Source organism: Bombus huntii, chromosome 9 (genome assembly GCF_024542735.1).
Source record: "Bombus huntii isolate Logan2020A chromosome 9, iyBomHunt1.1, whole genome shotgun sequence".
NCBI lineage: Eukaryota > Metazoa > Arthropoda > Insecta > Hymenoptera > Apidae > Bombus > Bombus huntii.
In genome coordinates this window covers 6431888-6444035 of record NC_066246.1, presented here as the reverse complement: position 1 = coordinate 6444035, position 12148 = coordinate 6431888, and the positions used below count along the sequence as shown (strand labels likewise).

The 12148-nt window shown below is 26.6% G+C and overlaps 2 protein-coding genes across 5 annotated transcripts; both read left to right on the top strand.

The window, feature by feature from the left end:
* Positions 1–273: 273 nt before the first annotated feature.
* Positions 274–9405, top strand: LOC126869867 (vesicular glutamate transporter 1). 3 transcript variants are annotated; one of them, XM_050626976.1, is made up of 11 exons: positions 3299–3760; positions 3838–3973; positions 4938–4996; positions 5235–5418; positions 6115–6348; positions 7159–7464; positions 7833–7956; positions 8028–8161; positions 8393–8535; positions 8800–8920; positions 9066–9405. In XM_050626976.1, the coding sequence occupies exons 2-11, from the start codon at positions 3899–3901 to the stop codon at positions 9234–9236; spliced, it is 1551 nt and encodes a 516-aa protein (XP_050482933.1). In that variant the 5' UTR covers positions 3299–3760; positions 3838–3898; the 3' UTR covers positions 9237–9405. The 3 variants fall into 3 exon arrangements, with proteins under 3 accessions (XP_050482935.1, XP_050482933.1, XP_050482934.1); XM_050626978.1 differs by lacking the exons at positions 3299–3760; positions 3838–3973 and adding an exon at positions 274–854; XM_050626977.1 differs by lacking the exon at positions 3838–3973 and having other exon boundaries at positions 3301–3760.
* Positions 9406–10104: 699 nt separating this feature from the next.
* Positions 10105–12089, top strand: LOC126869888 (FGFR1 oncogene partner 2 homolog). 2 transcript variants are annotated; one of them, XM_050627038.1, is made up of 4 exons: positions 10105–10357; positions 10921–11055; positions 11237–11488; positions 11717–12089. In XM_050627038.1, the coding sequence occupies exons 2-4, from the start codon at positions 10921–10923 to the stop codon at positions 11942–11944; spliced, it is 615 nt and encodes a 204-aa protein (XP_050482995.1). In that variant the 5' UTR covers positions 10105–10357; the 3' UTR covers positions 11945–12089. The 2 variants fall into 2 exon arrangements, with proteins under 2 accessions (XP_050482995.1, XP_050482994.1); XM_050627037.1 differs by having other exon boundaries at positions 10109–10300.
* Positions 12090–12148: the final 59 nt, after the last annotated feature.

Here is a 12148-nt window from a genome sequence, read left to right as displayed (position 1 = left end):
AAAGTTAACAGAAATAAAAATGCTTCTTTTATTACACACCCATATAAATATACTCATGTGTAATACTACATTGTATAAATTTATTTAAATTAAATAAATAAAGATTAGAATAAATAAAGAATAAACAAAGAAATTTTATTTTTTATTAACTAAAAATTTGTCCATTGATTTATATTCCTTACTACAGCATAATGAAAATGTTTTCAATATCTGAGATCTTTTTTATAAAAATTTATTTAGACACGATCTCATTGAAACTATTTTTACTTATCCATATTATTATAATAAACTTTCACTGTTTATTTAATATAAATTATAAAGCATCGATAATTTTATGAAGATATAATGAAAAGTATAAGTATACGCACGTATTCTTGTATAACACAGTAGTTAGTAAATAAAGTAATGTATTTGCACGAAATATTTTACATTTGTGAAATAATACAAGGTATCGAATGTCAACGACGATAATACAATCAACCGGAAATATTTACGAATTATTACACGCATTGACATTGCATAATATTCGGACTATCACAAGTGCAATGGAATACTCTGATTGGTGCATGACAGATCAAATTTCCAGTCTCTTGTATGATCAACTTCTACCTGTACAGTTGACTACTTACCCACTTAACGTTTCTGTTTATTTCGATCGGTGGTATTTAACGTGCAACTTTTACAGGTTTTCCTATTGGCCTTTGAATAATGTAATAAACATATTTCGTATTTTTTTTATGACAATAGTATTATATAGTGATTTAGTTTCTTTACTTTTCGGTTGTAAATTTGTGAATAAGTGGTAACTAAAGCTTTTGTGACATTGATGAATTTGATTGCAAGGATTAAAAATTGTAAGTAAATAATAAAGATAGAACATAAGATAATAAATTTTTAATTTCATTATTATAAGAGAATTATAATACTAATATAAATATGTAACATATTTATAACGTATGTAATACATTAATTTAAAAATGTTGAAATAATTATTGTTATGTACAATTTTTAAGATACATATTACCAGAAGAGGAAATCTTTGATATTACACATAACTTACTGTAAATTAGAATCTGAAATTCGATAACACGAACCAATTGTATTTGTTCAAGATTTTCTAGTTGTAAAAGTAGGTCAAATTAAATTGACCTTTAATAAAAGTTCTTTATAGTTTAAACATGTATAGTTACTTACAAATCTAATGCAGCATATTTAAAAGGTTATCATAAATTTATTTGTTTTTTCAATAACTAACAAGTAATGAAGAAATATTAAATAAAATTATTTATTTATATACTACTCTAAATTAAAATTAATATATGATAAAATCAAATAAATTACATAAGCTACAAATAAGTCTTTAAGCATGACTACCAAATTAAATTTTGTGCATAAATTTTATTCCGTTAAGATCGATATAACCGATTTTAGATCGAATACCTTTGATCAAATACCACGATGGTTTTTTTTTAATAATAAAGTCTATCGTAGCGTTGTTACCTTTCGTAAACTGGATTTCCTTGAGACTTTCTACAGGTATTGTAACAGATCTTATACGTATATAAATCTTTGTATGAATAATTATTTTCCAAGATAAATATAACGATTTTCGTTGTGGAAAATCATGAATCGTATTTAGTTCTCTTACGCAATAATAAAAATTATAGTTGTACATTACTATATTAAAATTATTAATAAATATTGTGCTTCTGATACATTATTGCACAATATGCTTAACAAATTTTAATTGCCTTGTATATCGTTATCTTATTTATTCAGAGAAATACATACATTACTTTTTTTGAAATAATGCTTTAAAAAGATCATGTTATTCGTATCATTCATAATTTATCAGCATCAACAATATGAAAATTTGCATCTGTAAATGAATAATCTAACAATGATCAGTTATTAGGTATACCACGGTACATAATCATTTGTATAGTACCTTTGTATAGCAACTCGACTCGGAAATACGTGCAATATGACTCATTATAGTTCATAATTCATGAAGTTTTTTGTTCTTCTATTTTTCGCGATGTTGAGGATATTACGAGATAAATTGCTCGGAGGACACAATTATATTATATAATTGCAGTAATCATCGTGTAATGAACTCTAGTATTCAAATAGGATTCTAATGTAATGCGATGGGTATAATTGATTTCTTTTCATCACTTTTATATTTACATTTGTATATATATTTTTCGTTATAAATCCTTAAAACTTTCTTTAAAATTTGTTCTTGTCTGTTTTTTGTTGTATAGCGAAATTACCTGAATTTAATACAAAATTAAATTAAATAACTATAAACATGTGCATTGCGAAATAACAAATTAAACTTTAAGTAACTTATAATAAAATACATAACAAATTTGAAACAAAAATTCCATTCCTTTCATTCGTCTATATTTCAATTGTACAATAAGTAGCTTAACAAATCAACTAATCTGAAGAGCAATCAGATCTGATGTATAGCAAAAACTATGGCGAGCGTAATACGAGATTAATGTAAACGCGTAAATGTATGCAAAAGCAGGCATTCTCAATAGGTTTGACTACTTACAATTAGTTCCAATTGCACAAGAGGAATATCCTGTAAATCGAATCTATGATCCAGTATGCGCGATCCAATATGCAACTAGTATGTGATCCACAACCGCAGCATTTCTAAACTTACAGCTCTTTACTTTCACTTGATCCAGAAGTTAACAAGTGTGAATTCTTGTCACTTTCAGTTTGATAGATATTATAATACCGATGGAAGATATATAATAAAATGTATAGTAAGACGTAGGCAGTGAATTTAATATTCGAATTACACATATGCCTTATTGCAAAATTAATAGATTCAATCGAATTCATTTGAATTAAGGTTGAAAGAAATACATGAAAAAAAAAATTTATCAAACAAGCGATCACGAAGCTGTCCGATAAATGGCAAAAAATCCTCGAAAGCAACGGTACGTGCTATTTAATGAACAACACTGATTCCACAAAAATACATCGCTCTTAAATTTTTCTTAAATTTTGTTACGTACATTCTGAATGACACAAGAAAAATTCATTAGACAAACGAATCAAATAGAAGCTATCTATATTCGGCGTTATGGACGATTAAACTTTCGAATAATAGGTAAATTATCTTTCTACGTACACGTTTAATTGTTCCTTCTTTATCAAATTTTATCTGAACGCATATGCAGCGGTTCCATAAAACTTTGAAGCAGAACGTACGAAATGAAAGTGACGCGACATGCGATCAATAATCTCCAAACGTTCAGTTGAAAGAGTAGTCCTATCGTTCGGATCATGATAATCATTTCAGACACGATCGCGAGCACACCTCATTGACACCGCTAGGATTAAAAGTCTTTACCGTTTATGGATAACTCGCGTATTTTAGTGCAAAACGCAAAGACATCTGTTGTGCGGGAATAACGAGTATATTTAGATATAGCGTAAAAATTAGTAAATTAAATTAATATGATCGAACTTAGATCGAGATACTAAAATCACAGTGACACTAAAGTATGTTATAGTCGATTCTAAAAATATATTAATCGTAATAAAAACAAAAAGAATTCTATTGATCACCTTTAAGTTTCTTAGAAAATCGCGATATGTGTCGAACACAGTTACTATAAATATCATCTGGAACAATTCTCAAGCTATTCTTTGTTATCGGCAGATCTCGATGGATCTGTTTTTGTTAAATAACAGAACAGGAAGTGGCTTCAGTTGAATTGTGAATACGCAGGTTGGTAATAAAAAACCATATATTTTTATCGTGAATATAATCGAAACATCAAACTAACACCATTAAACGTGTTCAAGAGGTGCACGTGTGTCACAACTGTTGCTTTGCGTAACAGGTTGTCGCGATACATACGGCGAAATGCCTTGGGAATATGTCAATAGAATGCCTATGGATACTGATGTGCTTGAAAGATTAATTTTATATTCGGATAAGGTATCGTAATACACAACAATTTGTTGAATTGTACAAGAGAGTTGGAAAATATCTTTAATCGCGGTATATTAAAATGCACTGCACTGAAAGGTTGCAACGTAGCCTGTGTTACCTTCTGTAGAATGGGAAGAAAAAATAACTTTGAAATCACTATTTCATTAAAGATTTGAATATCGTCGCTTTGTTACATTTCTGAAACAGCATAAGTTGATTGTATTGTTCTGTGTATATATATTTATAATGTATATAACTGTCTGCTAAGATACGAAACTTTCTACTTTCGAAATATTACTAGGTCACTGCTGTTAGCGAAATTCTTCCTCGATATTGGTACTTATGTATATTTGTTTATATAATTGTATGTATTATTCTAGTTGTAGCACATCATAAAACTTACCATTTTTAAAAGTGATGAACATGTTCATAATATGCTAAAAATTATTTTAAGTTAAATCTCCTTTTAAAAAACTGTTTTACGATGCTATATTTATTACTTTTCGTGCATCATTCATTCCAAATTAATATAATTCACAAGAAGCTAGATAGATAGTTTGTTGAAAAATTTATATAATTTGTGCCATTCTTAAATTAAAAATCTATAGCTTATAATGTCCTAAAGTATTTTTTAATCTTATGTTTAATCCTATTATTTTGCAGATATTTTTCGAGTATACCAATAGTTTATTATGTTACGTGTTTCAGTATCAGAAATAATTAATTTAAATTTTCAATAATATCTACATAGTTTGAAAGAAGTAACAATAAGAAGTTATAATGAATACTTAAAAGTGCCATTAAAGTATTAATTATCTTCGTTGGAAAAATGTAATAAATTTCGAGTTAGATTTTAACCCATTATCTCATTGTAAATATGTAAAGAGGGATACGTTTTATAATTGTTTTATAGTTCTGTAAACCAAGCTTCTCTGACAATAAACTGCATTTGAAATCGGTAACCTTTCAGGAAACGATGGAGAGAAAGAAATCCTCGGTTGAGACTGTCAAGGATACAAAATACGGAACGTGAGTATTGCAGCTTTCCATCTGATTGCTCCATTCCATCATAATTGATGACTTTTTACGCATATTTTTGCGTTGAACATTACGTTTATTTATTTCTCATGGGATTGCTAACAATTTTACAAAATCATCTCCTTAGTTGTATGTCATTGTTTAAAGATCGTTAACTGTTTAAGAAATTATAGAAATTGTACTTTCGAAATGCAAAATGTTAGAATTTATAACACTGGCAATTTTCTAGCGTCAAATACGAAGATGAACTCATACCATCCTGGAAGTTTTGGAAAAAAAGACGATACGTAGTTGGAGTATTAGCATTTTTTGGATTTTTTACGTCCTACATTCTTCGTGTAAATTTAAGCGTAGCCATTGTCGCAATGACCGCGAAGGTTCACAAAATCGATAAAAATGGAACCGAATATTTTGTAAGTGATTAAATTCTAAGTCGTTAATTCTAATCCTATTCATTTTTAGAATATTTAACTTCGTTTTTAATTTGCATACTTAAATGTAGGTGTACATATGCGAATATTATGTAAATAAAAAAAAATATCAGTAAAAATTTGTCGATAAATAGCACGAAATTCAAATGAAACAATGGTTGCGATAAGTTATATTAATAGATTTACAATATGACTTTAGTGATGATATGTCAATGCGTAAGATTAGTACAAAGAATATTTTTTATCAGTTGTGAAATAATTATCTGACATGATTATGCACGCATTATCTTTATCATAATAGGTATATCAAAGAGGATTTGTAAATATATAATTCTGTTTTATTGCTCTTTTTATATAATGCGTACTCAGAAACTCGTGCATTTAAGATCTCCGTTTAACGCTACATTAATATAAAAATTTATTTTGATTTGTATTTTTTCTCGTAAACTTTGTATTTTTTTCTGTAAACTCGTATTTTTTCTTTTAATTAAAAATAAACTAAAATCAAGCGAAAAGTTTAACATGTTAAAAACTATTAGTATCTATAAAAGATAAATACAACAGTGACTATTTACTGTTTGATATTTAGAAGCTTAAAAAAATATACTATTACACCAGACAAACGAATCATACATTAACTTTGATCACTTTTAAATGTATTCAGAGTATCATTTACAGGAACAAGAATTCGACTGGGATTCGAAAACACAAGGGCTGGTTTTAAGTTCCTTTTTCTACGGATACATAAGTACTCAATTACTGGGAGGATGGCTTGGCGCACGTATTGGCGGAAAAAGAGTTTTTGGTATTGGAATCGCCACTACAGCTTTTCTTACAATTATCACACCACCCCTAGCCAGAATGAGCGTTTACATTTTGGTTGCTTTGCGAATAGTGGAAGGAATTTGCGAGGTAAGCCATATTAAAATTATGATATTAAGTATAAATAAATTCTTTTTATCTAGATAAATTTTTCTTATTGCTTTTTAATAATACGTACGCATAATAATAATATATATACGTTCAATTGTGTATTAATTAACATTTTTTAAAATTATTAGTTAAATCTTTACTTTAACTTAACATATTGATCCTGAAAAATAATGATCTGTTCTTAAGAATGACTTCATTTATTAATCCTTCACTCCTGTTCTTAGAATAATATCTTTTATTTTGCACTAGGAGCCTTTTACTCCATTCATTGGAGAGAAAAAGAAATAAGATAATACTGGAATGTTGGAAATATATATTGACTTATAAAAATGTCACATAACCCGTTTAACATCTTCCAAAACATATTTCTCATCCTTTTTTAAGTTCCTAATAATCTCATATTTTATATCAAAGATAAAAAGTGAGACATAATAAGTATATTTTGCAGATAGGATGTCAAGTAGAAAACACACTCAATATGCAGGGTTAGTCGAGACAAGTAACCGATAAATACAGAAATCCGGTTTCTCGTGACTCACCCTGTATACAAAGCAAATATTTTTACACATACGTTATACGTATCCAAATTCACTATTATAGATGTGTACAAAATACACTATCATACATTCATTTATGCATATTATTTATTACTCGTATCTGTTATTCTGTTTTAATAAATAGTAAAAATACGACAAAATAACAATAAACTTTCGGAATAACTATTAAGTAAATTTTTTTTTATCTTGTAGGTTTTGATTGCTCGAATAATTTCTAATCATTTGAATTTAGGGTGTAACATATCCTTGCATACATGCAATATGGGCACAGTGGGCACCTCCCTTGGAAAGATCAAAATTAGCGACTCTTGCATTCTCCGGAAGTTTCTTTGGAACTGTATTTGCTATGCCGGTTGCCGGTTTAATGGCTGAACACCTTGGCTGGGCTTCTGTTTTTTACGTTTTTGGAGCAGCAGGTCTTGTTTGGTTTTTTTACTGGTGGATAATCGTGAAGGATAAACCGGAGGACGATACATCTATTTCTGAAGCTGAACTTGAATATATTAAAAGTAGCCTTGGAAATGCGAATAAAGAAGAGGTAAGATTGCGTTAAGAAATAACATGATATAACAGAACAGTTTTTATGCTCTTTTACACTTCCTCGAAAGATTAAAAAATTTGAATAATTAGATAATTCACTTTCAGAAATTGTATCATTTTGTACCGCCCTATTTTCAATAATTTTCGTATTGTCAATAATTTTTTATAGAGAACTTTTTTTTAGTTAATTTGCTTTGCTAAATTTTTATGTGTCATTATTATTAATATATACATAATGTTATATTTTTACATTTTATTTATAGAATTCTTTTAATATATAGAAATTTATATATTATATATATATATATATATATATATATATATATATATATATATATATATGTATTATATTATATTTTTATATAGAAAATTACACATCCATGGAAAGCTATGCTCACATCTCCACCAGTTTGGGCAATCGTTGCAGCTCATTTTAGCGAAAATTGGGGTTTTTACACCATGCTTACTCAGTTACCGACATTTATGAATGGTTCGATCAATTGAACGTTTATTTAATGAATATAAATTATATACTCTGTCCTAAATATAATTTTCTTTTAGATGTACTGGATTTCAAATTGGATAAAACTGGATATTTATCTGCACTACCGTATCTAGCTATGACTCTCGTTGTTCAATTTTCTGGACACTTAGCAGATTATCTCAGAACAGAGAAAATCCTATCGACTACGCAGGTCTGTTATTAAATACTTATAAATAATTTTTATTTCAAACAAACTTATTTTTTATCTTGTTTCCAGTCCCCCCTTCCCTCAAAAACATTTCAAAATAAAATATTTAATTAACACACTATTTATATTTTATTAATTTTAATATATTGTTTTCGAGTACTTTTTCAAGTGTCACGTAATACAAATATGAAATACAATAAAAATCTCACGATTAAAGTATTTATTTTATTTCAGGTGCGTAAGTTATTTAATTGCGGAGCTTTTGTATTTCAAACGATATTCATGACTTGTACAGGTTTTATCTTAACGCCAACGGGGGTGGTTATTTGTATCACTATAGCAGTTGGCCTTGGTGGCTTTGCTTGGTCCGGCTTTGGGTAATTTTTTTCGAATTCCGAATATAAAATACGATATAGTATATACATATCATACGATATATATATATGCCAGGAAAACTGAGGATTTATTTATTTACAATACCATATAATATAACAAGTTGAATGAATTGAATTATGTATCTTATATAAATTATGATTTTACTTTAAGAATTCATTAATTACATATCTCATTTTATAAATACATTAACTCCATATTTAACTCTATAAAATATATTATTACATTATATAAATATTCTTTTATAGAGTAAATCATTTGGATATTGCTCCTAAGCATGCCAGTGTGCTTATGGGAATAGGAAATACTGTTGCTACCTTACCTGGAGTTGTGAGCCCTATTATTACTGGATATATTGTCCAAAATAAAGTAGGTTTAAATCATAATATATTTATATAACTTTGTGTTAAATCATACTTGCCATTAGCTATAACACTATAAAATCAATTAATAATTATTAATTAGTAATTAACGGATGTTAAAAAAACTAATGAGATTGGAACATATTTCATAGAGTGCTGCAGAATGGAGGATAGTTTTTATTATTGCTGGTGCAGTTTATTTGATAGGAGCTGTGATATATGGTTTATACGCATCTGGTGAAAAACAAAGTTGGGCAGAAAGAAGTGATGAAGAATCAAAGAGATCTTATGATAATCCAGCAATGGAAATAGATAATTTGTAGTATGAAACAAATTAAATTTACTAACAGTTACATCAGTATTTATAATATATGTATATAATATACATGAATGTCTGGCTCGAAGCTAAAGTAGTTGTGATTATTTTTATTGAGGTAGTTGTGATTATTTTATTATACATTAATATAATACACATGAATAACTTTTTTTCTACTTTTTGATTTAAACAATTCTTTATAAACGAACAAAATTTTATAAAATTCTTTTCATATATATGTATGAATATAGTGTAGAATAACAGTATTTATATCATGACACATAAAACATTCTTTAATATTTGATACTTGCCAACAAAAATATAAATGTATATTTAAATGTAATGTGGTTCTATATTTATAGTATTTAAATAAAATAATTGTTATCAAAACAATTAAATGATTAAAAAAATTTATTTATATATAAGTTATTGTTTGTATGTACATTTTAAAAAGAAAAAATTTATATAAAGAATTTCTAATTGAACATTTTATTTTACGAAAATAAATAACTATTAACAATAGATAATAATCTTCGTAAAAAATGATGTAGAATAATGACTACATTATAATCTAGATAATATATAACTAACAATTTATAACAGTTAGTTACATAGAAATAAAAAAAACAAAGAATGTTGATATGTAAATTGTGCAAATCTTTCTTACCCTGTTTGTAGCAGATTTTTAACAAAAAAATTTATCTAATACGTTACTTATGCATTTCATTAAAAAAATCATTATGATCGATACAAATGCTTAAAAAAAGAAATAATTTATGGAAAACAAAAACTTATAACTTATACTAGCTTATATACCGTTATATATAACGTTAACTGCATATGTTAGAAATTATGACATGTAACAATTTCTACGGTCAGTCAATGATTGGTAGACCAATGATCTTACGGAAGTGATAGAAAATAAACAAACCTGCCATACAACTGAGGAATAAGGAACGAGATATTTTCATGTGACGTTGATCTTATTCATCAATTACACAATTAAAATTGGATGAATTAATAAATAAATTCTTTTAAAATTTGTAGTATAAAGATTTTTATCGTTAAGAGGTAAATGAAAAAATATATTTTTTTAAATTATCATAAAATGTATATCTCAGCTTGGATGTAAGTATAACCTATTTTATAGTAGTCGAGTTTTAACTATCTTTTTTACAAAAATGTTTACAAATACGTTTATAAGACACTGTGCTCATTAAAACTAATAAGTATGATATTAAAGCCATTTAAATAGACTACTACAGCATTGCATAGAGGTTATGTACAAACATATTAATTCTTAACGAAAATTATACTACTACGAAATTATTTTAATGTTATATTTATATAGAATATTAAGAAAAGATATAAACCCTTTTATAAATAATTTGAATTGATCAATAACAATCTGAAACATGGTAATATAAAAGCTATATATAAACTTCAATAAGCATATTTTGATATAAATATATACAAAATACATAAAAAGAAAAATGTGAAGAATATATTCAAAGAAAATAAATATATTTATATATATACTACATATATGTATATATATCTTAATAGTTGATAATATCTAATAAATGTGTATGTATGTTTAATAAAACAATATAATTTTTTGGTAACTAATTTGTTAAAAGCTTATATTTATATAATATGTTTATATGTTATATGCTTACATATATTTACAGATGTCATTAACTTTTCAACAAATCATATTGGATGCTAAAAAATTAGTGATTAGAATATCAGATCATGAAAATACAGCAGATAATTTAATAAGCGAAATAGAATCAGTTTGTGGTCAAATTGCTAATATGAAGCAGGTAAACAATTTATTTATATAATATAACAATTTAATCAAAAAATTCACAGACATACATAAGTAAAATAAAAGATATCAAAGTATAATAAAGTGAAAACTTATTCTTTTAGATTTTTAACACGATTCTTTATTATAAAACTATATAAAGTTCATCTTTTATACTTTTTTTAATGCATTTACAGTATCAAGAAGAAGTAGAGATCCTTAACACTGAAGCAAAACAGAGGCCACATATACAGTTAATCTCGGGAATACAGAGAGAAATCAAGCACTTGCAAGAATTACAAGCTGAAAATAAGGAATTGAAAAAGGCATTAGAAGACCATCACCATGCTCTTGAATTAATTATGTCTAAATACAGGCAACAGACAGCATCTTTATTGCGTCTCTGCAAAACAGATCTTTCTACATTACATAATGCGAAATATGCCAACGTAAGCATAAACATTATACATACAATTATGTATTACATTATTGTATCAAAATGAATGTTTTTTATTATATAGAATACGTTAAAATTTTAATATTTAATAATTAAAATTTATTACTACTGACCAAAAGTCATCATACTAAATGTATGAAATTCAAGTTCATTAATTCTATTAAAATTCTTTTTATGTAGTTTATTAATACTTATGAATGATTCTTCTATGAAATTACAGATAATTACTAATCAAGCAGAAAAGATTAATGAAATGGCAGCAGTAATGAAAACTGCAGTTGCTTTGGACGAAGAAAATGAAATGAAAGAGAAAGAGGTATATAGTACTTTAAAAGAAGAAAATACTACCTTGCGAGAAATAGTTAATATTGCAAATAAGTATTGCACCCTAAATAAGGAAACTGAAGTAGATAGTAAGACTGTACAAACTGACCCAGTAGTATGCTGAAAGTTACAATTTATATTTCTCTTATATGAATTTCGTATTTTATTTATTTCATATTTTATAATATAATTAATATTAGAAAAAAGATGTATTACTTATATACAATAAAATGCGCATATAAAAAAAAGTACAATTTGAATACATTAAATTGTTTTAATGAATTTTACAAAAATATAGTTTTGAATGTTGTTTCATTTAACATAAAAT